This window comes from Rhodotorula toruloides (genome assembly GCF_000320785.1).
Source record: "Rhodotorula toruloides NP11 unplaced genomic scaffold Scaffold32, whole genome shotgun sequence".
In the NCBI taxonomy this organism is placed as follows: domain Eukaryota; kingdom Fungi; phylum Basidiomycota; class Microbotryomycetes; order Sporidiobolales; family Sporidiobolaceae; genus Rhodotorula; species Rhodotorula toruloides.
Genome location: NW_015622992.1, coordinates 18579 through 42977, shown reverse-complemented (window position 1 = coordinate 42977; position 24399 = coordinate 18579). Strand labels below are relative to the sequence as shown.

Sequence of the window (24399 nt, the reverse complement as noted above, 5' to 3'; positions counted from 1 at the left end):
GAGAGAGGAGTCCCGAGATGGGCGGTCGGGCCGCCTCGTCGAGGGGCAGCGACGATGCTGCTGGAGCTTTCGCAGGAGCTGTAGGGAGCGCCCAAGGTGTCCGGTCAGCCTGCGAAGCGGTTTGACGGCGACAAACGAGGTTGAAATCCAAGTCCGCTCACCTTACAACGCTGAAAAGGACTGCGAACTATAGTCTGCAGCAAAGCATGTACTGATTGCAACAACAAAGAGCAACAAGAAAGGGCTGGCAACCGTCCGAACCAAGCAAAGTCCAGTGCATCTCTCCTCCTAATGCTTCACCGCATCTGCGCACTCGGCGGCATACCCCACTCGTCCAGCTCCTCTCCGTCGTCTCCTTCCTCCTCCTCCTCTTCGTACGTCAGGTCCTTCCTCGGCCTCAGCTCGCGCGACGATGACGAAGGAGGAGCCACTTCCTCACCCTCAACATCCGAACTTCCCAACACAAGCACCTCCTCCTCCCTCTCCTTCTTCCCCTTCCCCTTCCCCTTCCCTCCGTCGCCAGTACCACTCTTCACGCCCTTACCCACACTCCCCCTCACCCTCCTCTCCGTTTCCGGACTCATCTTCCAAGTCTCCCACCCCGCCACATGTCCCCTCCTCCGCTTCTTACCGGGCGAGAGGGACGGCGAACGCGGAGATCGAAGGAGCTTGGAGTGCGAGAGTTGGGAGAGGAGGAGGGAGGTGGCTGTTTTTGGGGAGGTGGTAGGACGGGAGGGGGGAAGCGGGAGCTTGGAGCGGGGAGAGAGGGGAGAGGCGGAGGTGGAGGTGGTTGCGATGGGTAGGGCGGAGAGGAGGGCGTTGGTGGCTTTGGGAGGGACGGAGCTCGTGGGTTGGGGAGATGGCGGCGCGGCGGACGAGGACGCTCCCGAATCGCTTGCAAAGATAGTGTACGTCGACTCTTGTTGCTGCGTCGAGCTGGCGGCATCAGCCAACCGACTCTCACCTTGGTGAAGAACACGCAGCGCACCTCGTTATAAACCGGCGCCGCAAACTTGGCCTCCCCGACCCTCCTCCCCCTCTTCGCACACTCGATCGCCCACTCGGGCGTGACTAACTTGGTCCCGTTCTTCCTCCGTGCTTCGAGGTAGTGTTGCGCCTTTTTTCCGGACAGGTTCTGCGTGATGAAGATGTGGGTGCAGCGCGCAGAGGCCATCGTGCTTGCGAAGAGGGGAGGCGGGTTAGGCGGGCTGTAAGGAGGGAGGGAGCGACTAGAGGGACGCACACGAACTGCCCGCCTTGACGCTCAACGAGCTCCTTCAGCTGCGTATTCGTGATGTCCTTTCCTGCGGTTCCAACCCCCTCTCAGTCAGCTTCCTCTCCCAGCCTCCGTACAAGCGACCGAACGCACCCGTGTACCCGCTGATATAAGCCACGACACCCTTGAGCGTCTGCGACTCTGCTGAGGCGGCTTGGAGGCGGAGCTTGGCGTTTCGGTGGAGGGACCATTTTCGACCTGGTCCGCCGCCGCTTTGATGGCCTGTTGCGCAGCTCTGCGGTAAGCGAAGGCGTCAGATCGTTTCTACCACGCCCGCACTTGCATGCTACGTCCAACCGCGCAGAGCGGGGCATACAAGCGCAAGTAGTTTGAGCTGAAGGGCGAAAGACGAACGCACCGAGACATGCAACGACCTCGAATACGCCGTACTGTTCGTGATAGGGTTATCTTCCTTGCCTAACGTGTTGATGATGGCCTTGTTGGCCTCGCGCAAGCCGCCCTGGACGAGGTTGAGGGTGGTCGAGGAGGACGAGGGTTTTGGCGCGTCGGTGAGCGAGCCGTAGAGGCGCTTTTTGCCTTTCGCTGGGTTGACCGAGGTCGAGCGGTCTCTTCGCGAGGGGTACGACTCCACGGTGTGCGCCCTGGCTGCTGAGGTGGACGGGAAAGTCGGTCGGTTGGATGAGGAGGACGAGGGTCGCGGAGAGCTGGCAGCGGGCTTTGCGGACTTTGCGCGCAAGCTCGACGCGGATGATGGCTTTGTCGCAGTCAGGTAAGCGTCCATGGCGGGTCCCTGTGAGCGTGTGGTCAGAGCATGCGAGCGCGTCGAGAGCGAGAGCGATGTCAAGGCGGGCAGAAGTCAACTCGCTCGCTCGAGTAAATCCACAAGGGTGCCTAATAATCCAGCGAGACTGTACTGTATAGCTTGTATCTGTTCAGTAAGCACTCTGATGCGTTGTGACAGAGTTGTCCTCGTCACGCTCACTCCCTCGCCTCCGTCGCGTTCTGTTCTTCCAGTCGCGCTCACTCGCTTGTGCCAGCCAGACTCGCTCGACCAAGCCCAGCCATGCTCCGCCTCAACACCTCGCCGCGCGTCCCCTCCTTCTGGGGCCCGATGCTCCTCGCCGCCGCCCTCCTGTGAGCCAACTCCCTCTCATCTCTCAGTGCGCACCTCGGACACGCACTGACACCCTCGCTACACTCCCTGGACACCGCGCAGCCTCGTGTCCAACTTCTCCGAGCCCTACTGGTGCGCGCCGACTCCTCGCTCAGCCATACGCGACCCTGTTGCTCCTGCCCGCGCGTGCAATTACCTCGCACGCCAGGGCTGCTCGATTGGGACACAGTCTGACACCACTAGATCCCGCACACAGGCAAAACTTCTACATCGTACAGGGCAAGGCGCTCAACACGACCATCAAGCTCGGAGCATGGGGTGCCTGCACCAGCTACCGGGTCCGTCATTTTGGGACTGCATTCACAGACAGGACGAACGGCTGACGGGTCGAGTGCTGCAGAATGCGACCGGCATCAACGGACCGTCGACTTTCGTGCGTTCCCCTCGACCTTCGCCCGATCATGTTCCGCGATGATGCGGGCCTGGCTGACGAGCGTTCTTGATTGTGCGCAGTGCACTAGCCACTACTCGGGCTACGACTACTACTACGTCCCGAACAACACTGCGAACGGCATCAACCAGTTCGTGCGTCCCTCCTCTCATCCGCTTCGCTCCTTTCCATCTGCTCATCTGCATCATCCCGTCTCGCAGCCCACCGTCGCAGACGACAACACGATCCTCGGTCTCAATGCGGCGTCGACGGACCGCATCTTTGTCCTCGGATCTGGCGCAACCTCGACTTACTGGGTTCACGTTATCGGTGCGCAGCCGCTCTTCCCTTTCCCGCTAGAAGCACATCGAGACTGACATCTGGTTCCACAGCAACCATCCTCACCTGCCTCTGCGTCGCCTCGCTCATCCTCTCCCCCAAACACCTCGGCTCCGAAAACTCGCGCCTCTTCGCGCTCCAAAAATCCGGCATCGTCACCATCATCCTCGCACTCATCTCGTTCGTCGTCACGCTCGTCGCGTTTTGCATCGAGATTGCGGTGGCGCTGCCGGCGAAGAATAGGTTGAACAATGCCGCGGATGGGATCACGGCTAGTTTGGTGAGCGCCCGTTTGATCCTCGTGTGAAGAATGTGATTCCTAATGGCCCTCTTGGGATCTCGCAGGGCAACGTCCAGTGGTTCACCCTCCCCTGCGCGATCGTCATGATCCCCGCACTCCTGAGCGTCGTGCGTCCCTCCTGCCTTTCCCTACGCAGCCTGCACAGACGTGACTAACTTGTTGGGAACACGAACAGCTCCTCCGCGCGACGACTCAGCACGAATACGTCGACCTCTAATCCGTCCCGAACCCTTCCACCATCTCCTCAGCTATTCGCTCGCGCCCCTCGACTCGGCTCGATCTACGGACTTTCTTCCCCTCCTCGTTTCCCCTCTTCGCTCGCTCGCTTGCAGACACTCGCCTCACCAACACCACACAGCCTCCTTACGCCCTCCGCATCTCCGTCCACTCGTTATACATAGATACATCTTGCCGTGCCGACCCTCACCCCCGACGGCCTTCTCTCTCCCGCTTTGCGACCAGAGCGAGAGGGGAGGACGGGATGGAGGGGGAAGGGAAGGACTTGTCATGATACCCGGCCCTGGTTCTTTGCCCTCTTTCGTCTTGGACGTGCGAGATGGAGAGCGTGAGTGGGAGGGAGTCAAGCGAGTCGACTGGAGGGGCTTGAGCTTTACCGGGGTGTAGGAGAGCTAGTCGATGGGGACTTGTGAGCGTGCGAGTCGTCTCCCAAGGCTGGATTTCGAGCGCACCATGAGCGAGACAGCCGAGTCTGAACGGATGCTGGTGTATTGACAACGAACAAAGACAGATTTACTGACGAGCCTGGCCAGCGCCTTCTCCTCTCACAGATACTCCTTAAACCACTCCCTCGACCTCTCCAACCCCCTCTCGAACGCCTCCCTCGTGCGTGGATCGCTCAACCTCGGCCTGCACCCGAATCCGTGTACGGTACCGGGATTGTCGTCGTAGACTTTCGTCGCGATGTTGTGCGTGGAGGAGAGGGAAGCGAGGGCGGTGAGGGCGGCGGGTTTGATAGAATCGAAGGACATGTCTTCTGCTCGACTCGACGTCTGTCAGCTTGTCTGGCTCTTGGAGGGGGGAGAGGAGTAGGAAGCGCACCTTCTGAGCAGACGAGCATGAAGGGCCTGCGGATGTCCTCGATGTTCTTGACCGTCAAAGTCCCGGGGTGGAAGCAGATGGCCGTGTCGAGAGGCGAGGTTTCGCCTGCGAGGAGGACAGCAAGTGCGCCTCCCCAGCAGTAGCCGATCCAACCTAGGCGCTTGAAGCCTTTCTGTTCTCTCAAGTCGCGGCAGAACTGCACGAGAGTGGGTGTCAACCTTGCGCGCTCGTTTCGAGACAGGGCGGGGCGCACCTTCTCTGCCAAAGGCATGCAACGACTCATCCTGTGGCGGTACAGGTACCGCGGTCCGACCTTGACAAGCATGGCCGAGACGAGCGAGAACATAGTCCAGGTGCGCTGGAAGAAGGATTTGGTCTTCATTGGCTCTTCGAGAGCGGCGAGTTGTGGCTTGATTGACGAGGTGTCGATGTAGTCGCCTGACAACAGCAAATGTCAGCGCGGTCTTGCCAGACGAGGGAGAACGGCGCGCGCCTTCGAAGTAGTCGGGAACAAAGACGGGAAATCCAGTCTTGTCGGCGAACCAGTCGGCGAGGATCTTGCAGTTGACCAAGCCGAGGCCGAAGATGTCCGTGCCGCTGCGCAGAGGGCAAGCGTGACTTAGGACGTCAAAGCAAGTCTCGTGAGAAAAGCGCAGGACGTACAGGACGATCGCACGGTCTTTCTCGTCCGCTTTACCGGCCGCCAGGTAGTAGCTCAAGCCGCCGAGTTCGCCCATCGTACCCTTCGGCTCGCCGTCGAGCTTGTAGCCCGCGAAGCAATGCTGTCGCAGAGTGAGCCGAGAATGTCAATCAACCAGGAGCGTTGAGCGGGTTACAGACGAGCCGCAGCTACCTCGCAGGGCTTGTACGCGTCGTTCGTCGCCTGTGTAGCAGCCATCGTAGCGGGAGGAGGGCCGCGAGTGGAGCGTAGAGGAGAGAGTGGCTGGGGCGAGGGGAAGAGCAGCTGAAAGACGAGGACAAGACGAGGATAGGCGAGGGTCCGTCCGCTCCGTCGCGAAAAGCCGACTGCTAACGTCAGCAGCGGTATCGGAACGAGCTTGAACCCGAAAATAGCGCGAACTTGTCAAGAGGGTTCGCCAACGACGAGCAACTCTCGCTCGCTCGCCTCAGCTTGCTTGGACGCTATGGCCAGCTCGGACGCTCATTTGAACTTCCCTCGTGCGTCTCACGCCGTCGAATCGGCGCGCCTCGCCGTACTGACACCGTATTTGCCCTCATCACTCGCCAGTCCTCAAGCTGGTCTCGGACGCTCGCCTGACCTACGGGCTGCGTCACCAGGACTTTGGACGGTACAGGTGAGATCTACGAGGGTCATCGCGGTCGCGCAAGGAACGCCCACTCACCTGTTACACTCCGCAGGTCCCACTGCGTCGCCAAGGTCCACTATCTCCGCAAGTCGGTTGGCCTCGCGCAGACAGCTGGCAAGTCGCGCAAGTACCAGAGAAAGGATGTCGTGGCGGACAAGGTGGCGAGCGACAAGTGCGTTGACCGTCTCGCTCATCTTGACCCCTCCTCCTGCTGACCCGCTCGTACGATTCGCAGGCACTTGCAGATTGTCCTTTTCAACGCCGAGCGATGCTGGGCGTACTCGCAGCAGCTGAAGGAATCGCTTGACGACCCCGCCACCCCTCCCACGACTCGACACCTCCTTATCAAGCGGCTGGGCAAGGCAGTCTCGCTCTCGAAGGACCTCGTCGCTCTCGCTCAGTCGCCCGAACTCTCCTCGCCCCTCTCCGCTTCACACGCGGCCCAGATTCACGCCTACCACCTCGTCATGGACGGATCGCTCGCCTTTGAGCGGGGCAAGCACGACGTCGGCCTCAAGTCCCTCAGCATTGCCTTCGAAGTGCTTGGCAAGCTCGCTTCTACGGCGGCTTCCGCCACAGACGAGGCGCTCGCGAACGAGATGATGGACGAGGTCGAGCCGATGCTCCGCTTCTGCGCCTACAAGCTCGGAAAGGACACGGCCGCTGGTGTCGCTCCTATCGCGAAGGGGGTCGCGGAGCAGGAAATGGCGACTGCTGTCCCGGAATGGGACGAATTGAGTCAGCGCTTGGCGGAGGAAGGCAAGCAGGGCGAGAAAGAGTCGGTCGAGATCACCTGGCGCGGCGAGACGATCCCCGTCCGTAACGCCGAACTCGTCGCTGCTGCTGTCAAAGTTCGCGACGCTCTTGCGACGCTCAAGCAGGACCAGGCGACCGCTCGCAAGGCTGAAGTCGCGCAGGGCAAGCAGAAGGAGGGGAAGAAGGAGATCCTCGGCACGAAGCGGATGGGCACGTACGATAAGGCGCTACTCGTGCTCGGCGAGGCGGAGGCCATCGCGAGCCAGCTCGTCGAGGACAACAAGGTGCGCCCGCTCGATCTTCTCGTTTCCGAACAACGCTGACTGCGCTTGTACAGATCGCGCGCAGCAAGGGCAACACAGCTCGCTTTGAGGCTTCCTCTCGCCCTCTCACGCTGTTCCACACCTATGTTCAGTACCACCTCCTCTCGATCCGCATCAAGCGCGACCTCCTCGTCGTCTCCTCCGCCTCGTCGAAGCTCGCCGCTCGCGAGGCCAAGATCCGCCACGTCGAGCAGACCTACGTCGCTCGGACCGAGACGCGCAACCCTGCTGTGGCGGACGGCAAGATCCGCAGGCTGCGCGCCAAGGCCTACCCGGGACTCGTCAAGGTCTTTGACACGATCTTGCTCAGCCTCGAGGCGATGCGGGATAAGGAGGTTGTTGAGCAGGACGACGAGCTGGCGTCGACGGTCGAGGCGAGGATTGCGTTCGTTCGCGCGCAGCGGTGCGTTCGGGCGTGCCCTTCCTCTCTCATTCGAGGGCTGACACTCGCCTGAACAGCTGCATGTACCTCTCGCGCGGCTACGCCCTCGCCTCATCGTTCCCCTCCTCCCTCTCCCTTAACGCCCGCGCAAAGCTCTACGCCCGGCAATCCCGCTCGACCGTCCAGTCGCTCTCCTCCGCCTTCGACACTCCCGACGACGGCGGAGAGCGTGACCACGACTTCATCGCCGACCAACTCCCGCTCGATGATGCGTCGTTCGATGCGCTCGATCGCGAACTCGAAGCCGATTACGACCGGATCTCGAAGGAGTGGTTCGAAGCGACGGGCGGGAAGGTCGGCGAGAACGCGGACGAGGAGGACGACGTCGCGGCTGGCGTGCGCGACTTGTCGCTTGCCGATGGCAAGAAGGAAAAGAAGAAGGCCAAGGTGCCGTTCTACGACGTCGCGTTCAACTATGTCACGGCGTTCGACCTCGATGCGATGGCCATCAAGGCGGGTCTGGTCGCAGCGCCTGCGGACGCGCCAGCCACAACAGCTCCGGCACATGCGCAGGTGACGGAAGAGGCGAAGGCAGCAGTGGGAACGAAGGAAGAGGAGGAACCGCAACCTGCGAAGCGCGGCTGGGGATTCGGCCTCTTTGGCAGGCGATAGACTCGCTCTCGAAGGGAAGCGCAGGGCACACGTATGGAGACGACAGTTTGCTCTTTGCAAGGAGAGTATCCAGGCGAGAGTGGCGAGGTCAGAACGACGGGGAGTCCGAGAGTAAGCCTGCTAATAACGGTGCGGGGATAGTGAACGGAGAACGGGGGTAAAGGGAATCCAACGAAGCGAAAAAGCGGGGGTTCGAGAAGAAGGTCTGTAACAAGGAGGGTAGGAGGCGGCAGTCGATGCTGAGAAATGAGGTGTAGAGTCGCGAGAGAGAGAAACCCAAAACGTGTGAGGAGTGACCCGAGTGTATGTTCCTGATTCCTGACAGCGCGAGTCCGAGAGCCGAGAAGAAGAGACATGTACGGTCGAGGGTATGTATGGCGACGGGGAGGCGAAGGCGAGGTGGAGGATGGGGGCCGAGTCGGCTTCGCTCAGTGCTGAGGCTGCGCCGCGGCACCGGCGGGAGCAGGCTGTCCACCCTGCTGCGCCATCATCTGCTGCTGCTGGACGTACGCCGCCCACTGGGCGCCGTACTGGCGCTGCCACTCGGCCATGGCTGCCGCAGCCGCCGCAGGGTCGGCTGGCGCAGCGCCGGCAGGTCCAGGCGCCGAGGCGCCCGCCGCAGGACCAGGCTGCGCGTAGGGCGAAGGCGCGTACATGCCGTAGCCGGTCTGGGGCGGCGCTGCGCCCGCAGGTCCGTCCGCCCTGTCCTTGCCCCACGCACACTTGAGGCCGCGACCGTGAACCATCGTGCCGGTGAGGTTGGCGATGGCGTTGGCGGCGTTCTCGTGCGTGTCGAGCTTGACGAAGGCGAAGCCGCGATCGGGCTGCATGCGGATCTCGACGATGTAGCCGAAGCCCTGGAAGAGCGGGATGAGGTCGGCTTGGGTCGTGTAGGGCGTGAGGTTGCCGACGTAGATGGTCGAGTTGTACGAGGGGGCCTGAGCGACAACCGCGTCGTACTGTGAGGGGAAACGAGCTCGTAAGCTATACTTGCGGTACTCACCGAGGCGAAAGAGGACACACCGAGGAAGGGGTACCCGAGTAGCCGCTGCCTCCTCCGCCGCCCATCGGGCCACCCATTCCACCACCAGGTCCGCCTCCGCCGCCCTGGTTGTTCTTCTGATTCGCCCAGTTGACACGGATCGCCCTCGAGCCAAGCCACTCGCCGTTCATCGTCTGGATCGCCTGCTCGGCGTCGGTCCTGTCGCGGAAGGCGAGGAAGCCGTAGCCACGGCTCTTGCCCGTGTTCATGTCCCACATGACACGAGCGTCCGAGAGCGAGCCGAACGCCTGGAACGCCTTCTGGAGGACCGAGTCATTGACTTCGGGCGAAAGGTCGCCGACAAAGAGATGGAAGTGGTTCGTGAGGTCCTCCTTCTGCGCGTTGGTGTTCTGGTAGGCCCAGTTGACCTTGATCTCCTGGTCAAAGATGCGGCGGCCGTTGAGCGTCTGGAGAGCCGTCTCGGCCGATCGCATCTCGTGGTACTCGACGAAGCTGTACGAGACTGCTGTGAGCTATCGAGGCGCATCGTGAACGCGAGTGACAGCTCGACTCACCCGTAGTTGATTCCGCCGTGCTGGAAGGACCGGTCGGGGATGATCTTGACGCCGAGAACGGGGCCTGCGCGCAGGAGCGACAATGTCAGTCCTCTTATACCCACCGACCAGTCGTACCCACGCTCAACAGCCCGCCGGCATGAAGGCCGCAACACCCCGGAGCTTCGTGGAGATCGCAAGTCCTGCCGACTCACCAGCAACGGCGAATATCTCCTGGAGCATGTACTCGGTCACACGGGGGCTGAGATTTCCGACGTAGAGATGCGCGCGCTTGGGAGGCTCGCCGCCGGGTCCGAGAAGCGACCTGCGAGTGAGGGAGGATGCCGAAGCGGGTGGCAAGCGGGAGCCTGTCAGCGCTGGCGGTTCGACAAGGGTGTGCGATAGACTGTGTGACTTACGGCTGGCCGTACGCGGGCGGAACGGATGCCGGGAACGCGTCCATCTGGGTTGGTGTCGACGACGAGGAGGAGGTGGGCGCGGGGAGCGAGGGAAACGAGATGCGGGCGGTGCGGTTGGCTGCAGACGGTCTCTAGCACGTCTCGCGTGTCCCTTGTGAGCGCTGCACGGACACGAGCAGCAACAAAGCGCAGGCGACGAGGATCAACCAGCGAGGACACCGGGTCGAGGAAAGACCCTCATCTCGCACGCTTCAACCTCGCTCTGGCTGCTTGCTGAAGACGCCGCTGCACTCTCTAGACTCTCCTGATTACGACAGTCCTTGTCCCGCCCGGAATGGCCTCGCCGTCGTCTCCCTACCTCCACCACCCCGCTCAGTATGGAGGAGCAGCGTACGGGCACCCTGCAGTCGGCGGGAAGGGCCTTCCAATGCATGTACCAGCTCAAGCGTACGACCCGTCTTCACCCGCGCCTTCCTCGCCGAGCGTCGCCTCCTCGTCTGCCCGCTGGCCGCATCAACCGGGACTCGCTGGGGGACCGCCAGACTTGACGGGTGCGTGGGTCCTCGACGTCGAAGCAGAGCGTGAGACCTAACACTCACCACGAGCAGAGCGGTACCGCCTCAAGGCCAAGTACCTCAAGCTTCAGAAGCGCTACTTCAGGAGTATCGAGGCAAGTCTCGCTCATTCCGCTTGTGTTGGCCCGTCTGACCCGCCGTATGACGTACAGATCCGCAAGGACCTGACGCTCGAGCTGGCGGAGAAGGAGGAAAAGGTTCAGCAGCTTCAGGATGAGGTCGAGTACGTTCACCATCCTTTCTCTCCCCTCCTCCGTCAGCAGGCTGACCCTCGCTCTTCCAGCTTGATCCTCGACCAGATCCACGACTCTGACTACGCCCACCTCCGCCCAAAGCACGACTCGCTCTTCTCGGACGACGAAGACGTAGGGTTCGAGCTGGATGACGAGGAGGACGAGTCACCGCACGTCAAGGTTGAGAATGGCGAGGAGACCCTTGAGGGAGACGTCAAGGGGAAGAAGCGGATGAGACTGCGAGATTTGGAGGACGAGGAAGACGAGCGGAGGAAGGAGCTTGAGGCGAAATACGGGATTGACGGAACGAAGCAAGTGGTGAGTCGTGCTTCAGGCAGCCTTGCGATGCGCGAGACGCCACTACAGGGTGCTGACTGCTCGGTTCGACTCGCAGGTCACCGTCGCACCGCCCGAGCCTACCCCTCCTCCACCCGCTCCCATCCCCGCCGCCGCTCTCCCCGTCCTGCCTCCCATCCATCCGGCACCCGCCGCTCATCCCGCCTCAATCGCTGCCCCTTCCTCCGCAGCTACGTACGACCAACAACAAGCGCTAGCCCAGGCTGAGCAACCTGCGGCTGCGGCTGCGGCACCGAAACGGTTGAAGCTGACTTTCGGAGGAGGCGGAGGGGCGAGTGCTTCGTTTACTTGAGAGGCTCGTGTGAATCGTGGCGCAGTACGTAGTAGGTGATAGTGCCTGTTGTCAATAGTACATCTACGGAACGTATCTGAACCAGGGACACAGAGAGAAGAGGAGGACCAGTACGACAGATTTCTCCCCGATCTGCACCAGCGTCACACCACACCATCCCGCAGCCGCTGCTGCCGATGCCTCGGCGAGACCTTCGTCCTGCTCAGATCGAAGCAGTCGAGCGCGAAAGAAGCGACGAACGAGGCGGAGAGGAGGAAGGAGAAGGCGAGGGCTGTGTTGTACAGGTTGCTGCGCCGCTCATTCGTTAGTTCGTCTCGACGGAAAGTAACCGCAACGAGGGCGCACCAGTATCCCTCGAGTCCGCCCGCAGGACACCTCTTTCCACCCGTTACTGCCCATCCCGCTACCCCTCCCCAACCCACCGCGCACACCGCATCAGCCACAGCTACTTTCTTCGCCCACGAGCGAGCTTGACGCCACGTAGTGTCGAGCAGGACGTGTGAGAGGAGGGATCTGCGAGGGTTTGAGGAAGAGGAAGAGCGAGCGGTCCAAGGGTCCTCTTCGCCGGACGATAGGTCTGAATTAACTCCGTCTGAGTCGGAAGACGACGACGAGTCGGTGGCTCGTTGGTCATCGAGCGGAGAACGTGGATGACGCCGCTTCTTGCGCCGCTTCTGCCGCCCTCTTCGGCTCGCTCGTCCGCCCTCCTCCGATGTCTGCCCCTGCATCGCCGCCATCAGCCTCGGATCGACGATTAGATTGAACTGCGGTGGGTGATACTGCCCTCTTGGCACGCGACGTCTCGACTCCCCGAGACAGTCGCACCAGCCTCCGGTGGGCTGGGGTTGTTCTTGTTGCAAGAGAGGCATAGCGAGGCCGGCCTGAGGTTGCGGAGAGTGATGAGAGCGGCGTTTGTAGAGCAGAGGACGGATGGCGAAGAGGTAGGTTGTGAGGAAGAGCGAGAGGAAGGGGAGGAGGTAGAGGATCAGAAGGGGGGCTGAGCCGGAAGGAGGGGGCTTGTCCTTCGGGTGTGTAAGCTGCGACACGTTGCGTCAATGTCAAACAAGAGAGGAGGAGAAGTGTGCGAAGCGAGACGCACGACAGCTGCCCCGATTGATCCAATCCCAACAACGACCGCTCCTCCCGCCTGAAACCACCTCAACGCCAGCCTCTTCCGCCTTCCCATCACGACGAGTCGGCCCTTGTCGTCCACCCCGGTCGTACGCTGTACCTCCAGCTTCTCCGCCTTCTTCGCGTCCTTCGCTTCCTTCATGCGCTGTTTTGCCGAGACACCCGCCGCATCAGTTGGGCGCTCCTCGCCAAACTTCTGCGCGAGCTTCTCCATCCTCGCCGCAGCCTTCTGCTCCAGTCCCAACCCCTTCGACCCAGACACACCCTCGAATCCAACACCCTGCTGATACGACCCCGCTGCCTCGAACCACTCTCCTTTCTCCCGCTCGTCCGTCAGAGCGTAGGCGAGGTCTCCGCGGGTCTCGTCGTCGTCAACGTCGTTGTGCGAGAATGGGTCGCGGTAAAAAGCAGAATGTGCGGAAGGAGAAGTAGGGAGATGGGCGGGGTCATCGAAGAGGAGGGTTGGGAGTGCGAACGGTGCGTCGTTCGAGGGAGTACCGTAGGAAGAGGTTGGACGGGCGAAGGAGGAGGGGTGGTGAGCTGAAGGCGGGAAGGAGGGGAAGAAGGGAGGCGAGTGCGGCGAGTCGAGCGAGTATGTCGGCCTTGGGTGAGGTTGGGCTGGAGACATGTAGGCCGCGTATGAGTACGAATGCCGAGGATGGAGAGCGGGAGACCACGAGTCGATTTGATAGTGCGAGGAAGAATGGTCGAAGCCAGAGCGTCGCGGAAGTGAGTCTGGCGGTTGTCGCACGCTGTACCAGCCACCGTCTCCGTCGTCCCTCCCATACATCGCGGGTCTGATGCTGCCCCTCGTTCCGCCGCCCGCATCCCGCGACTTGAACGACCCGCTCGCCAGCGACGAGGGTCCAGCTTGTCGTGCCGCCGCAAAGTCAGCGAGTCCGTCTGCTTCGACCAGCGAGTCTTCTGTTGCCTCTCTGTCATGCATCGCAAAGCATCGCAAAGCATTGCGAGCGCAGACGATGCAGCGAGAAGAGCAGCGGCACGGTCACGTTGAGGAGGCGAAGGAGGACTGAGCGGGCCTCGCGTGGCCAGCGTTCCTGTCGGGCTTATCAACCCGCATCTCCTGAGGACGCAAAGTCCAGAGCGACGCCGTTCAACCTGTGCGAACGGCGAGCGAGCGTTGTGGTCGTCTTGCTGTGTGACCTTCTCAAGCGCGACGAGACTGGATGGACTCGCCTTCCATGCCGCCTTTCCCCGTCGATGCGCGCGCTCGGCATGTCGTTCGATGCTTTGTAACACACTCTTGACTGTCCACTCAACCTTCCCAGTCGCCCACGCTGCCCTCGCGGATCCTTCTCCGCGCGACCTCGCCAGGAGGCGTCACCGCCAGTCAGAGTCGGCCTGCCAGTCTTCTCCTGCTCGTCCTGCTCACGCCTGCACAACGACGCTAGCTGTCCGACTTCGCTACAGCTGTCTGCGGACTCGCGTGCGCGTGGCCAGAGCCGGTCGTCGCCCTTCTCTCGCCCTTCACACACGACAAGGCAAAGCGGGAGCGCGTCATAGGCGATGGGAGGCAACAAGGGAGGACCCAAAGGCAAGGCAGGACAGTGAGTCGTCGTTTGCGAGTTGTTTCGAGTCGTTGGAGGCGAAGGATCGCGCAGGCGGGCTGTTCCCGTCGACGAGCCACTTCTCGAAGTCCTCGAAGGAAGCGACTGATCGAAATCTTCGTTTCCGTTCTCCTCTGCAGGTCTGGAGGCGTAGAGCCGTCGGTCCTGCTCACTTCGAAACCCGTCTTTGAGCCAGACTGACCCGAACCGCTCCTTGCAGGTCCGACGGCGACCATGCTGGACAGGACTGGATCATGAAGCTCCCCGACGAGCTCCTCCTCTCCATCGCACGTTTTTACAACCCGCCTATACCATTCCAACTTGGCCACTTTACCCTCTCGTCGCGCTACATCCAAGACGGACGAACCGAACTCCGCGCGCTCGTCGCGACCTGCAAGCGGTTCGCCAAAGTCCTCCGCCCTGTCCTGTACCGAACAATGGTGTTCATCGATGACAAGCGGCGGACAAAGACGGTCAACTTCTACCATGCCAAGGAGACGCATGACCTCGTCAAGGAGATGTACTGGCAACCCTCCTGTACGTTCCTTCGCTTCTCGATATTTTCGCGGCCTGCTGTCCAGCGGGCGGTGCATGTGTGTAAAAGCCGTAGAATGCTTGCTAATGTTGCGACCTGCAGACCTCTACAACGACATGTCGCCCCTCTTCCTCCCGCTCGCGAAGAACCTGACCTACCTCGTCCTCGCCTTCCTGCCTCAAGACGTCCCCGACGACTTCATCGCCGACGACTACGCCGGGCTGACGACGCTCACCAAGTCCTTCACCGACGCTTTGCGGCAGTTGAAGAATTTGAGCGCGCTCGAGATCCCGTTCTGGGAGTCGAGGCAGGACAAGTCGTTCCACTTTGGAGAGGAGATCTTGCCGGCCCTTGACTCCCTCAGTATCGGTGACTGGCAGGAGTGGGATGCGGTACGTTCGAGCTCTTCCTTTCTTCGACCGTCGCGTTCTGACCGCCTTGCCTCGCAGTTCGAGCACTCGCACAAAATCACGACCGTCAAATGGCTCATCCACCCCGACATCGACATGGAAGAAGGTCTCCTCGAAGGCTTCAATGAGAACCTCGCCGCCAACGCCAAGTACTTCCAGTTCAGCGCTCACTCGGGTTGGGGGCGGACGGATCTGCCTGAGAAGCTGCCCGACACGGTGGCGCATGCGTCGTGGTACAAGGTGAGCCGAGACGAGGCCTGCGGGTGTCAGGACTGCGGGACTGACGATTCCATGTCTGCCGAGCAGGACATCAAGAACCACCCGCTCGAGAGTCTCACTCTTCACGGCTTCAACCCCATCACCAGCTACAAGGAAGAGTGGGCCAAGACGCTCCCTAGCTTCCTCAGCCTCCTCCAGATGTCAAACCTCCACCACATCGCCTTCATCGACGTCCCCTCTCTCCGGAACAGCGACCGCGTCCCGCTCAACTGGGACGACCTCGAGCCGCTGCAGAAGATCGATACGGTACAGATCTCGCTTGCGACGGAGGAGGACGTGGGCAAACATGGAGGAGATCCGGAACAGCATGACGAGGACGGTGGCGACGAGGCGGAGGGCAAGCAGCACGACGAGATGAGCCAGCGGGTGAACCTCTCCTCTGCGAGTTGACGAGCTCCTGGCGACTCGCTAACGCAGCTCTTGTTTGCGGCCCGCCTCCAAGCAGATCGCGCCGGACGATCTGCAAGCCCTGCTCCGCTGCTTCCCCAACATCAAGCACCTGACGCTCGCCAACTTCCACCGGTGCAAGAAGCCTGAAGAAGTCGAACAGAACCGCAAGGAGCGGCAGAAAGAGCGCGACGAGAAGCAGCAGGAGAAGGAGGAGAATGACGAGATGGACGAGGACGAAGAGGAGGAGGAGGACCCCATTGAGCGCTTCGCGGAGGACATCTTCCAGCCTGCCGCGCGCGACTTTGTCAACGCGCTCGGTCTCCTCGAGCAGTACGACAAGCTCGAGCAGGTCATCTTCCGAAGCGTCGAGGCCGAGTTGGTGATTCGGTTCCGGCGCGGAGGTGAGGAGGAGGACGACGACAGGTGGCACGAGGAGTTGAGGCGGCTATACTGAACTATCCTTCCGGGCTCTCTTATTCGGTGCATTACGCATGTGGACGTACGGACTTCGCAAAATTGTGTAAATACAAGAACCCGTCCCATAGTCGAGCGCGGGACGAGCTGCGGTTCCGACTGCACGAGAGGCTACAATACTAGTCGATTAGAAGGAGCTTGTTGAGGAGTGATGCCGGCGTAAGCGTGATGGGGAATTGAGGGGGGTCATCCGTCGCCCGCTATGTCGCCGAGACCGTCGCCTTCGATCGTGCGAACGGCACCCTTCCCTGACTTGCCCTTGACCTTCTTGTTGCGTAGAGACTATCGAAGAAAGCGGTCAATGAACGAAAGCGAGGAGGACGGGCGGGGCGAACGAACCTTGTAGTACTCGCGCATCGCGACCTTGTCCATCCCAGCCATCTCACTCGCCTCATTCTCCTCCTTCCACTTGAGTTCCCTCTCCTCCTTCATCGTCAAGCCGTTCTCGTCGACCTCGGTCTCCTCGACGCCCTGATCCAAGTCGTCGCGGCGGAAGATGCTGGCAAAGTGCGCCGCCCAATCTTGCGACGCGTCGCCCTTGCGCCAGGTCGGTACGCCGTCGCCTTCCGCGTAGGAGCGGCCGCGTTCGGCGGGCGTAACGTAGGTGAAGGACTGGAGGAGGAGGTACCAGGTGTAGTCTGCGAAGGGGAAGGGGGATCGTTTCGTCAGCTCGCTGCATACACACAGCTTCTGCCGCCTACACAGAAAGCCTCAGAGCTCAGGGCAGAGGACACAAGCGACGCACTGAGGGTCTGACTCCTCCGCCAGCGCTTACAGACGAGTCCGACGGCGAGCAAGTCGTTGGCGTTGAGCTCGCCCAGAATGCGGCCGAGGACGACGTTGGGGAACCTGAGGAACGGGTCGAGCGGGTTCCTCATCGCCTCTGCCTTCTCGCGCTCCTTGGTCTTGTCCCGCCTCGGTTTCCCCGCCCCACCTCGCCTCTTCCCAGCGCCCGCGCGTGTCGGGGACGCAGAGCGACTCGATGCCGGAGTCGAGGCGACAGAGCCAGCGTTGGACGGGACGGGCGTGCACACCTCGATCTGCTCGTCGTCGTCTGAGGCGAGGTGCAGTCGGTCGATGGCGGGCGGAGAGAGCGGCTCGCCGTCTGGTCCGCGGGCCTGCGAGGCGTGGCGGTTCAGCGCTCTGTGTAGCAGGTCGTGCGACATCTCACAGCAGTATCCGGGCGAAGCAGTGTGAGCGGTTCGAACGAGAGAAAGCTTGTTCGCATGTGGGGACGGAACGGTGACATCAGGCAAAGGGTTTGCGAGAGCTGCTGCTGGGCACGCGCAGAGTTAGTGTCCTCGAGAACGGAGAACGAAGCTCTCGGGACAAGCGAGAGGCAAAGGCGAGACTTGAACGAGCTGTCGCTCCTTGTTGAACAGGGTGTCCTGCGATTGCATACCGAGTCTACGCCCCTCGCTGGCTCAGCGAAGGCTTCAAGCATCAGGCAGGTGAGCCTGTCTATGCTTTGGGAAGCGGGAGGAAGAAGGCAGAGGCGAAAATAAGCTGTCAGCGAGGCAGTCCTCGAGGTCGTATGGAACGACGCCGACGCACCTGCTTCTGGTCAGCGTGGACGGCAGTCATCGAGCGTCGTCGCCGATCAGACCTACACAAGGTTGACAGCGTTAGCGAGCGAGCGAGTCCCGCAGCGAGAAGGAACGCACGTCGGGCAGCAAGAGCCAGTCTCGAGTCCCGTTTCGCCTACACAGCCTGACCCCCTTTGACCTCCCAACAACCTCGAGTCCGACGGCCGCAAAGTGCTCGGGATCGGGGAGGATGGTCGCGCCGCCGTCCAGGTGTTTCCCGCCCGAGTTCTCGATGCTCAGCTCCGGCACACCCGCAAGATCGTCCTGGAACCGAATACCGATGCTGAGAGAGCACTCTTCGAGGGATTGCGGCTCCATGTTGAGGACTTGCAGCGCGCCGAGGTGCGATTCGGGAAGAGCCGCATCTTGCGATGGCTTGGGGGTGTAGATGGTGAGTTGGCGAAGGGGCAGGGCGGCCAGTGCCTTGAGTAAGGGCTCGAGATTTGGGCATAGCGCTTCGGGCGTCGTGTAAACGCTCAGGTCGGCTAGTTTGACCGAGTCTTTGACGAGGTCTTGCAGCGGGATGATGGAGCCGTGAAACGCGCAGTGTTGAAGCGTCCGTGCGTGGAAGAGAGACCTGATGCGAAGCCAGACCTGGCGTGCGAACTCTTCCTCCTGTGCTGGGTTGCCTAGTCCCGACCTCTTGACACATACATCGAGTGACATCAGCTGGAGGGGCTTGGTGACCGGCGTATATCGTGGCGATGCAAGGCCCCTGCCGATGACGTGGAAGTGAACGCCGAGATGCTTGAGATTGCCGAAGGCGGCCAGGCGTTCTTCAAGCGGAAAAGTGTCGAAGTCAATGACGATCGGGACAGCGACAAGGTCGGGTCCGCGGATGGCCGATGAATGTACTACTGGGCTTGCAATTCCGAGGGTCCGCAGTGAGGGAGCGGAAGGAGACTCGGCGACCGCAGCGAGGAGTATGGCGGCGCCAAGGGCGCATTGAAGCGAGACGAATTTGAGGTTCTTCGCGTTCCGCAAGATGGTGACGAGCTCACCAACTGTCGGCATCAAGCTTAACGGTTCCACCTCCTGATCGCGGGTATGGCTTACGACGAGGCTGCGGACGAGGTCGAGCAGCTCTGGTCGCGCAACCAGCGGCGCAATCGCCCTCTCATCCTCGCCGAACGTGATCTCGACCCGCCGCCAGCTCAAAGCCTCGCCGAGTGATCGCCATCTCCGGCAGACGAGCGAGATCGTGCCGCCTTGCTTTGCTCGTGCGGGCCAGTCTAGGTCGCGGTAGAGGGAGTCGAGGACGAAGGAGACGATGTCGAGCGGGATGGGACGAGTCGCCATTCGGTCGAGGGTGTACCTGCAGATGACCTGTGCGGTCAGCGTTGCTTGACAGGCGGCAAGGACCACTGGGAGACCCACGAAGTGGGGGCAGTGATGAGGATCAAGGACGCGGAAGCACGGCGCGAGCGGGTGACTGGGTGGACCTGGACGCCCTGTCAGTGAGCGTGGAGCAGCACAAGCCAAAGCACAAGCGGGCAGAAGTCGAGGAGGACGCAGAGCGAGTTGAGCGAAGCCGCCGGACGAGGCGAAGTCGCGGGTCGCTCACTCTCCACCGCTCTGACTGATGCGGCAGCAAGCTTGCTGTACTTGCGCGAGTCTATCTAGATTTCCAGGCCACTCCGCCGATTTACCCGGGTGCAGTGAGCGGAGGCGGTGTTCGATGTTCGAGCTCGAATCTCTGCTCGCTCACACTCACTCGCTCCCTCTCTTGCTGTGGCCATGTCGGACGGCTTCTTGCCTGCACACGCTACATCGGCAAAGGCGAAGAAGCACGCCCGCCAGCAGGCGTCGAAGCCGACCACCTCGTCCTCGACCGCCAAGGCAAAGGGAAAGGGAAAGGCATCCGCTGCCTCGCCTGCGCCGCACCTCCTCTCGACTCAGCCGAGCCAGGGAGCGGATGACATGATGGAGGATTTTGAGCGGGTGCCGCTGGACGAGGGTGTCGAGCGGAGGAAGGCTGTCGGGGGTCAGGCGGTGGCTGCGGGAGAGGCGGACGCGGCGATGGCCGTTGAAGAGGGTGCAGCAGGAACAGGAGGAGACGACGAAGACGACGCCGTCATGATCGACCCGTCGCAGCTGCCAACTCCCGTCGTCCGCACCCCGATCGCCTCACTCGAAGCCAACGCTGCCGCTTCTTCCTCTTCCGACCCGAACTCGCTCTCTTTCGCTCCTGTTACACACCACAACGCGTCTGGCTTGACCCAGCGACGAAAGATCTCGATCCCGCCTCATCGCATGACCCCGCTCAAGCGCGACTGGATCAAGATCTACACGCCCTTGGTCGAGGAGTGCGGCTTGCAGGTTCGCATGAACGTGCAGAAGCGTCAGATTGAGATGAAGGTGCGCGCGTGATGCTACCGTGCTGTCAAAGAGTCGCAATTGACCAATTGCATTTCTCCTCAGACCTCGAAGCACACCCCTCATCCTTCTGCTCTCACCCGCGCCGCCGACTTCCTCTCCGCCTACTGCCTCGGTTTCGCCGTCGAGGACGCCATCGCGATGCTCCGTATGGAGGAGCTCTACATCGTGAGTCTCTCCGTCGCCCTTCTGCCCTCTGTTCCGCCTTTCCTTCGCTTCCTTGGCGCATCACGTCCTCTCCCGCTGTCTGCCGAACCTCTTGAGTACGTTTAATGACATACGAACCACCCAACACAGGAATCCTTCGAAATCAAGGACATCAAGATGCTCCACGGCGACCACCTCAGCCGCGCCATCGGCCGCTTGGCAGGCCACGAAGGCAAAGCCCGCTTTGCCATCGAGAACGCGACCCGCACACGCATCGTCCTCGCCGACACCCGCATCCACATCCTCGGCACCTTCTCCAACATCGCTGTCGCCCGGTCGTCTATCTCTGCGCTTGTCCTGGGTTCGCCGCCTGGAAAGGTCTTTGCGAACCTGTCGAGGTACGCGAGCTTGCAGAGGTCGAGGTACTAGGTCGGCTTTGCGCAGGCAGTGAGGCAGGGAGAGGACGGCAGGGAGGAAGAGGAGTGTTGTATCCTGTATAACTTTTCGCAGGTGGAGGTTCTCGGGTCTTGCTAGTAGACGTTTTTCGTTGCGCTCTTCTCTTGTTTGTGGATTCACGAGTGAAAAGACTGGAAGCGGAAGGGGCCGGAGGAGGAGAGACGAGCACGAAGGAATGTCTCCCGCCGGCGACGCTCCTGCGCCGTGCTGGACAAAGAAGCAGTTAAGTACAGGGGCATGGGTGAAGCGATGTCGGAAATGCGCGGAGCGGGAGCAGGCAATAAAACAGTCTGAGCAACTCGAGAGGGTGGACCAGGAGGTCGTCCTCAAGCGAGGTACCAGGGTCTCCGACAGCAGTGAGCCGTCGATCGTCTGAGAAACTTTCGCAGCTGAATCGGCGAGAAAAGAGAGGATGCGAATGAGCGGGTGAGCGCGCGAGTGTTTGGCGCGGAGGCCGACGAGAGAGGCATTGGACGTATTGCGGGGGTCAGTCTGCTGCGACGACGCCTACGTTACGGCCCTCTGCATTGCGCCTGCAGCGTTTACGAGAGAAGAGCCTGAACGTCGGTGAGCCTAACGAGCGGCCGCAAAGCAGCGCGCCCTTCCTTGCCCCGAGTCGAGTCCTGGCAGCGCTTCGGCAAGATAGCCAAGCCTCTTCAGCAGCCACTATGACCCCAGTACTCGCTTGCGACGAGACGACGGTGTCGCGAGATGTGATGAAGGCGAGTATCGGGGCGAGGGTCGGAGGAGGACGACTGAAGGCGGAGCGCAGTGAGGAGGATGGAGGGACACGATACAGCAGCGAGAATAAGCGAACGGGCGGAGAGACAGCAAGAAAGGCCAGTCGTATCGCGGTCTTGACGGGGCAAGCGCAGAGACGGCAACGGGGTGGAAGATCGTCGTTTGAGCGACGCGCCCGAGCGTGCTGGGTCTCCCTCTGACCGTACGCTGCTTCGGCCTGCTCCGATACGACCCCTGATACCCCGGCATGCTGGTACAAAAGCGAGTTGAGGGTCGGCGGCTCCTCGTCTTCCCGCTCGAGCCGGACAAGGGCGGACGGATCCGGGTTCTCGCCGGCACTTAAGGCGTTCTGCGTCGCGCTGGGCGTGGTCGATGTCGATAGCGAGACGTTGGCCGTCTGGGCAGCTGCTTGTCGGGCGTCCTGAGCGGGAGTGAAGGCCACCTTGCCCCCGAGTGTCGCGTCGGGCGAGCAGGCTGGAGACTCGAGGGCCGCGTTCGTTCGAATCTTCGGGTGCTGGCTTCTTCAGCAAAATATCTGGTGTCGTGGGACCGATTCCACGGTTGTGCACGAAGCAGCTGAGGAGAAGGGGCGGCGGAGCGAAAAGGGATAGTGAGGAGGACCTTCTGAGCAGGCAGGGAGAGCCTCCCTCCTTCTGGCGCCTCTGGACCATCGCGAAGGCGTTGGCTACCATCGTATCCGTCAGGTCGAGCCCGCAGGCGGCCGTCACGTCGGCGCAGAGGGTCGTCGCCGGATCGCAGGGGTCGAGTCGAGGTGTCGCCGGCGAGCGAGTGCCATGACGGCGCCGCCGCACCTCAAGGGGCTTGCTGCAGCCCAGTAGAGTTGCGCAGGCCAGCCTGTGCCCCTTCGCACCGAGCTCAGTCAAACGGAGCAAGTTGTCGAAGGCCAACCGGCGCCAACCCACCATCTCGCTCACTCGCGAGCCTCTCCCTCCCGCCAACAACGTCCACCCTCGCTTGACTGCTGGTGCTGGTGCTCGGGCGACGCAGCAGACCAGCTAGAAGGTGGACAGAACAGCCGCCAGCCAGCCAGACTCGCCCGAGGAGACGCCAATCCTTCCTCCTCCTCCTGTCCTCATCTCCATTCTCGCCTCCCTCGCACCGTCTCGCTCGCACTCGCCCATTCCGCCATCCGCCGCACCTCCGCCACGAGCCCTCGAGCGCAGACCCAGCCCTCGTCCTCGCCCCGAAACCGGACGCACTGCTTCGCTCTTCACCGCAACTCGCTCCTTCCCCTCTTTCCCTCCTCCCTCCCACTCGCTCTCAGCGTCTCTGTCTCCTCTGCGCCCATCACGACAGTGCGCTCGAACAGCCGTGCGTTCCCTTTGCCTCCTCGAGCGTCTGAGTGTCTCAGACGGCGCTGCTTCGCTCGCTGCAAGTCCTCACTGACGAGCTTCTCTCGCAGGATGCCGAGGCGGGCTGTTCTTCGCCCCGTCGACGACGCTCGCTGTTTAGAGAGCTCGACGTTTCCAGGTGGCTTCGGTGCGAACCGGGCCTTCCGCCTCCGCTTCTCTCGCTTTTGCCCCCTGGCCTCCGCCCTCTTCCTTTCCAGAGCGCCTGATACGACACTCGCGCAAGATATTTTGATCCGCGACGGACAATGCGACGATCTCGACGAACCCAGTCGCAGCGCTCGGCGCAACCTCCCGCGCTCAGAGCCAGCTTCTCGCGCTTCTCTCCTATCCTGCTGACGCGAAGTGCCTGCTGATCCAGTCTTTTTCGCCTGACACCGTAACTTCTCGAGCGATTCGTTCGACCTCAAGCCCGCCTCTGAATGCTGCTCGAAGGCGCGGGTCGTCGCTTCATCGCAAGCCGCGCGCTCCAGCCCGCTCGCTCAGTTTCGCTTGGACTCTTCCTCGACGACTCCCCTCCTCGACACGGATGCCACAGCGGTCTTCAGTTGCATGTCAGACGCCAATGCGCTGATCCAGGACGACCCTGCACCCGACGCGAGCCCGCAGCCGTTCGGGCCTTTCCTCACTCCTTCCGGCGGTCTACGTGTGCCGTCAACCCTCCCGCAGTTCCCTGCGCTCGCTGGCAGGGTGCCTACGCCGGACGACTCGCGCTCAGCGACTCCCGAAGATGGCGTAGGACAGGCGGATGCACTGGCGGAGCTTGGGGAACGACCTCGCTTCCGCCTCTCGCGCATGTGCTGACGCGCTTGCTTTCCCGCAGGCGCCGAATGCCTCGAAGCGGCGACACGAACGACCATTCAGCCTCATCTCGTCTACGACCCGGACGGCGGAGACCCGACCGCCCGTTCGTTCGCTCTTTGTATCGCACCGCCGGCGACCCTCCCGCTCCCAACCCACGTCCTGCACCTCACCTTCTCCGCCTGCGGCGAGACACTCCTTCTCCCCATCCACCAGACCATCTGGGCCATCAAGACCCGCCTCTTCGCGCGACCCGACTCTCCCCTCCCTCCGCCTCCTCCGCCTTGGCCGCCTCCCTCGCGCCGAAACCTCATCTCCCTCCCTATCGTCCGCTTCTCCGTCCCGTTCAAGACGGTCTGGTCGATCCTGTACGAATACGTCCACACGGGGTCGACAGCAGCCGTCTTGGCCGACCTCCTGGCGCACCAAGTCCCGCCCTCGCCTCTCTCGTCCGAACCGCCAGAAGTCCAGCAGTACCAGATGGGCGCGCTCATTGCGAAACTCGAGCGCATACGCAGGTTGTGGCACGATGCGGTCGCGCTCGGGGCGGAGAACGAGGAGCTGTGGGAGGCGCTGGCGAGGGCTTGGGGGGTCTTGTTGGCGGAACTGACGGAGAAGCTGGAGGAGCCTGTATGAGGGGTCGCGACGCTATACCTCGTGCTGTACCATACCCGTTCTGTCTCTCTCTCTCTCTCTCACCAGCGCATCGTCTATACCGCCTCTCGCAAAACTGTCAAAAGGGAATGAATCGCATGCCCAACGTTGCACAACACGCCCCGCGA

General features: G+C 61.8%; 13 protein-coding genes across 13 annotated transcripts; 7 read left to right on the top strand and 6 right to left on the bottom strand.

Annotated features, from left to right (window-relative positions):
• Positions 1 to 296: 296 nt before the first annotated feature.
• Positions 297 to 2018, bottom strand: RHTO_05358 (BRCT domain containing protein; the record flags this gene model as incomplete). Its single annotated transcript, XM_016419020.1, has 5 exons — positions 297 to 926; positions 989 to 1178; positions 1244 to 1304; positions 1370 to 1511; positions 1635 to 2018. The coding sequence occupies 5 exons, from the start codon at positions 2016 to 2018 to the stop codon at positions 297 to 299; spliced, it is 1407 nt and encodes a 468-aa protein (XP_016270105.1).
• A 282-nt stretch (positions 2019 to 2300) lies between these two features.
• Positions 2301 to 3638, top strand: RHTO_05357 (actin cortical patch SUR7/pH-response regulator PalI family protein; the record flags this gene model as incomplete). Its single annotated transcript, XM_016419019.1, has 9 exons — positions 2301 to 2371; positions 2454 to 2483; positions 2608 to 2689; positions 2752 to 2784; positions 2865 to 2936; positions 3003 to 3111; positions 3174 to 3400; positions 3466 to 3528; positions 3597 to 3638. The coding sequence occupies 9 exons, from the start codon at positions 2301 to 2303 to the stop codon at positions 3636 to 3638; spliced, it is 729 nt and encodes a 242-aa protein (XP_016270104.1).
• A 565-nt stretch (positions 3639 to 4203) lies between these two features.
• Positions 4204 to 5378, bottom strand: RHTO_05356 (carboxymethylenebutenolidase; the record flags this gene model as incomplete). Its single annotated transcript, XM_016419018.1, has 6 exons — positions 4204 to 4415; positions 4481 to 4676; positions 4734 to 4918; positions 4965 to 5077; positions 5144 to 5262; positions 5334 to 5378. 6 exons carry the CDS (start codon positions 5376 to 5378, stop codon positions 4204 to 4206), a joined length of 870 nt encoding a protein of 289 aa, XP_016270103.1.
• A 247-nt stretch (positions 5379 to 5625) lies between these two features.
• Positions 5626 to 7941, top strand: RHTO_05355 (signal recognition particle subunit SRP68; the record flags this gene model as incomplete). Its single annotated transcript, XM_016419017.1, has 6 exons — positions 5626 to 5659; positions 5730 to 5796; positions 5861 to 5980; positions 6044 to 6848; positions 6902 to 7290; positions 7347 to 7941. The coding sequence occupies 6 exons, from the start codon at positions 5626 to 5628 to the stop codon at positions 7939 to 7941; spliced, it is 2010 nt and encodes a 669-aa protein (XP_016270102.1).
• A 428-nt stretch (positions 7942 to 8369) lies between these two features.
• RHTO_05354 (polyadenylate-binding protein) lies at positions 8370 to 9940 on the bottom strand (the record flags this gene model as incomplete). The annotated part of the gene is made up of 5 exons (XM_016419016.1): positions 8370 to 8900; positions 8965 to 9436; positions 9499 to 9562; positions 9693 to 9802; positions 9897 to 9940. 5 exons carry the CDS (start codon positions 9938 to 9940, stop codon positions 8370 to 8372), a joined length of 1221 nt encoding a protein of 406 aa, XP_016270101.1.
• Positions 9941 to 10230: 290 nt separating this feature from the next.
• On the top strand, positions 10231 to 11353 carry RHTO_05353 (uncharacterized protein; the record flags this gene model as incomplete). Its single annotated transcript, XM_016419015.1, has 5 exons — positions 10231 to 10447; positions 10502 to 10566; positions 10624 to 10694; positions 10755 to 11022; positions 11099 to 11353. 5 exons carry the CDS (start codon positions 10231 to 10233, stop codon positions 11351 to 11353), a joined length of 876 nt encoding a protein of 291 aa, XP_016270100.1.
• Positions 11354 to 11496: 143 nt separating this feature from the next.
• On the bottom strand, positions 11497 to 13430 carry RHTO_05352 (uncharacterized protein; the record flags this gene model as incomplete). Its single annotated transcript, XM_016419014.1, has 2 exons — positions 11497 to 12390; positions 12453 to 13430. 2 exons carry the CDS (start codon positions 13428 to 13430, stop codon positions 11497 to 11499), a joined length of 1872 nt encoding a protein of 623 aa, XP_016270099.1.
• Positions 13431 to 14011: 581 nt separating this feature from the next.
• On the top strand, positions 14012 to 16120 carry RHTO_05351 (uncharacterized protein; the record flags this gene model as incomplete). Its single annotated transcript, XM_016419013.1, has 6 exons — positions 14012 to 14052; positions 14273 to 14589; positions 14690 to 14979; positions 15037 to 15237; positions 15304 to 15642; positions 15722 to 16120. The coding sequence occupies 6 exons, from the start codon at positions 14012 to 14014 to the stop codon at positions 16118 to 16120; spliced, it is 1587 nt and encodes a 528-aa protein (XP_016270098.1).
• A 206-nt stretch (positions 16121 to 16326) lies between these two features.
• On the bottom strand, positions 16327 to 17306 carry RHTO_05350 (F-box domain, cyclin-like domain containing protein; the record flags this gene model as incomplete). Its single annotated transcript, XM_016419012.1, has 3 exons — positions 16327 to 16422; positions 16480 to 16778; positions 16886 to 17306. The coding sequence occupies 3 exons, from the start codon at positions 17304 to 17306 to the stop codon at positions 16327 to 16329; spliced, it is 816 nt and encodes a 271-aa protein (XP_016270097.1).
• A 459-nt stretch (positions 17307 to 17765) lies between these two features.
• On the bottom strand, positions 17766 to 19025 carry RHTO_05349 (uncharacterized protein; the record flags this gene model as incomplete). The annotated part of the gene is made up of 1 exon (XM_016419011.1): positions 17766 to 19025. The coding sequence occupies one exon, from the start codon at positions 19023 to 19025 to the stop codon at positions 17766 to 17768; it is 1260 nt and encodes a 419-aa protein (XP_016270096.1).
• A 438-nt stretch (positions 19026 to 19463) lies between these two features.
• On the top strand, positions 19464 to 20678 carry RHTO_05348 (pre-rRNA-processing protein PNO1; the record flags this gene model as incomplete). Its single annotated transcript, XM_016419010.1, has 3 exons — positions 19464 to 20084; positions 20148 to 20270; positions 20400 to 20678. 3 exons carry the CDS (start codon positions 19464 to 19466, stop codon positions 20676 to 20678), a joined length of 1023 nt encoding a protein of 340 aa, XP_016270095.1.
• A 1562-nt stretch (positions 20679 to 22240) lies between these two features.
• RHTO_05347 (uncharacterized protein) lies at positions 22241 to 23025 on the top strand (the record flags this gene model as incomplete). The annotated part of the gene is made up of 3 exons (XM_016419009.1): positions 22241 to 22281; positions 22478 to 22778; positions 22870 to 23025. 3 exons carry the CDS (start codon positions 22241 to 22243, stop codon positions 23023 to 23025), a joined length of 498 nt encoding a protein of 165 aa, XP_016270094.1.
• Positions 23026 to 23368: 343 nt separating this feature from the next.
• On the top strand, positions 23369 to 24253 carry RHTO_05346 (uncharacterized protein; the record flags this gene model as incomplete). The annotated part of the gene is made up of 2 exons (XM_016419008.1): positions 23369 to 23462; positions 23640 to 24253. 2 exons carry the CDS (start codon positions 23369 to 23371, stop codon positions 24251 to 24253), a joined length of 708 nt encoding a protein of 235 aa, XP_016270093.1.
• Between the last annotated feature and the right edge of the window lie 146 nt (positions 24254 to 24399).